At 42.0% G+C, this 2,553-nt stretch overlaps 1 protein-coding gene across 1 annotated transcript; it reads right to left on the bottom strand.

Annotated features, from left to right (window-relative positions):
- Nucleotides 1-768: 768 nt before the first annotated feature.
- Nucleotides 769-2,172, bottom strand: mis12 (MIS12 kinetochore complex component). Its single transcript, XM_026293846.1, has 2 exons — nucleotides 1,687-2,172; nucleotides 769-1,363 (listed from the first exon to the last, which is right to left on the bottom strand). Exons 1-2 carry the CDS (start codon nucleotides 2,077-2,079, stop codon nucleotides 1,094-1,096), a joined length of 663 nt encoding a protein of 220 aa, XP_026149631.1. The 5' UTR covers nucleotides 2,080-2,172; the 3' UTR covers nucleotides 769-1,093.
- Nucleotides 2,173-2,553: the final 381 nt, after the last annotated feature.

The following is a 2,553-nucleotide window of genomic DNA, read 5'->3' as shown; positions in this document are numbered from 1 at the left end:
AAATCAGTGACAGCTTATAGAAGAGCAGAATTCCAATAGAAATGTGTCATTGCCATGCTTAGAATTTTCTTGAAGAAACAAACCAGTAGTGATGGGCAAATGATACCGAGGCTTTGGAGCTTGTGTCACTCTTCCTGAAGCGGAGTGATTCGAACACTGTGTCGGAGCTTGTATCAAAACACCAGTGTCACGTGACTGATGACGTGTTCATCACTTTCGCTTCGCGCTTCATTGCTTCAAAATGTTTCAAAGCTTTTCATTGGCTCATAGTCTTTCAGTGTGTGTCATTGGCTCATGGCGTTTCAATGCATTCTGAGCCAATGACAGCTTGACAGGTTTGACAGATTTGAGTGGTTTGGTGCCATACCAGCTATATAAGATGCATCATTCTGCTTCAGGATTTGGAGAGTGAGAGAGAGTATTTTGGCAAGTTTCACGGCGAGTCCCACCAATAAGCGATGTTCTAAAGTTTGGGATCATTTTGATTTCAAGAGGTCTGAACTTTTATTGCTGTCATGGGATTTAAACTGTGCCAGTGCTTCATTCGTGCTCATTAGAGGTTGCTATGGCTTCAGTTGTCCACCAGATGTCACCGTCACTGAAGTCTCGAAGCTTTGAATCTTTTTCGGCACAATTGTCAGGAAAGCCTCAGTGCTTCATGAGGCTTCACTTGCCCACCACTATAAACCAGCATAGATACCAGTACACTGATGTCTATTAAACACAGCATGTAGTTTGCAAGGACGCATCACAAATATTCCAAGTACACAGGTTTCCAGCAAGCTGCTTTATAAAATGTCCATATAGGAAAATGTGTTTTCTCTAACACTGTGTACAGCCATCTATTAAATTATAAGCTAATTTATTCAAAAAGTTATTCATGTATATTTTGAAAACATTTTTTTCTGTTTACAAAGAGCAGACAATATTACCATGATAAATATGGCCAATAATTTCTATTTATCCTGGCAAAAGTATCTTTTTGGCCAACAAACTCAAAAGAGGGACTTTGCTTGTTCTGTCCTTTGTCTGCACAAGGTAACTGAAGTTTTGGGGGAATGTCCATTAGAAAAACTGAAACAAATTAGACATTTCAATAAGACACTTTGTTGCAGACCTCCTGGCCAGTCTCCTGCAGTTTCGTTAGGGACTCCATCACCAGTCGGAAACTTTCGAGGAAGTTGCCATTGCCTTCCTTCACCCATGCATTCTGCAGCTCTCTGACCCATATCAGAACCCCATCCAGCTGCTTCTGCACCTCCTTCTGCAACTTCAGCTCAGCCAACAGCGCCTGTTGGGCATAAACTTCTGCTTCGCAGGCTCTTTGGAGATCTACCAGTGAGGACTCCAACCTTAGCACCTCCTGAATGGAGTAAGACCTCAGTAAGTCACAGACAATTGATGCCTTAGTTCATTCCTATTTCCAGCTGTAGAAGTCCTTTCAATTTCTGTATCACGTCTGTATCCAGAATTTGCTGATTGTAGATTTATAAATATGATTACAAGCCATACATACAGCACATTTAGTACACTAACATTTGAAAAAAACAGTAATATTTAACATGTGTTTAGAATCAGATTTAAGCTGGAAGACATCATTTCTAAATGAATAAAACAGTAACATTAGCTTGTCAAACTTGAATATCAACCAGTGGGTTGTATTTTGCTACATGGTCCTACACCCACCTCTGCGTCGTGCGGGTAGGTCTTGTGTGCCTGGTCCTCTGGCAGCAGGACATTGGGCGGCACAGAGAGGCAGCGGTCGACCAGCAACATTTCCATCCGCTTCGACATTTGCTTGAACCGCTCTCCGAGGAACTCTTGCAGCTTTCGGCTACACTCCCTGGCCCTGGACCGGAGAAGCTCCACAGTCTCCTCCGACTCGCCTTTACTCAACTGACTTACACACACATTCTCCACGACGGGTAAAATGTCGCACAGGCAATCATTGAAGACGCTGTTGACCCGTAACATGCAGGTCTTTGGAGTGAAGCCGAAAAACTGTGCCTCGTACAGTCTTAAACTCGACAAAGAGAATCTGTCTGCCTCTTCACCGACTTCTCCACAGACAGCCATCATATTTTTTTCCCAGACTTCCCGCGTTATGTTAAACCACTAGCGTTTATGTCCCCATTCTTCTTCTTCTACTTCTTCTTCCTCTGTATTTTACGGCCGTTGGCATCCTCACGTTCAATTACTGCTACCTAGTGTCTATACCACCGACTTACTCGTCCATATTCTGTTTACACACGTTCAAGTTTTCTTGAACTCAATGATTGAGATTCAGTGGGTGGTAGTAATACACTACACTTTAACTGACTTGCAAACCACCCTTAAACATGAGAAGAAGACGACGAAGGAGAAAAGAATCAAAACTGCAGTGTGAATTTGATTTGAGAAGGACGGGCTTACACACGTGGACAAAATTATTGGTACGCTTCCATTAAAGAAAAATGACCACAATGGTCACCAAAATAATTTGAAACTGACAAAAGTAATAATAAAGAAAAATTTACTGAAAATTAGCATTGGTTTTGAATCAACAGAGTCCTT

This window comes from Mastacembelus armatus, chromosome 3 (genome assembly GCF_900324485.2).
Source record: "Mastacembelus armatus chromosome 3, fMasArm1.2, whole genome shotgun sequence".
In the NCBI taxonomy this organism is placed as follows: domain Eukaryota; kingdom Metazoa; phylum Chordata; class Actinopteri; order Synbranchiformes; family Mastacembelidae; genus Mastacembelus; species Mastacembelus armatus.
This window is presented reverse-complemented; position numbering and strand designations above follow the sequence as displayed.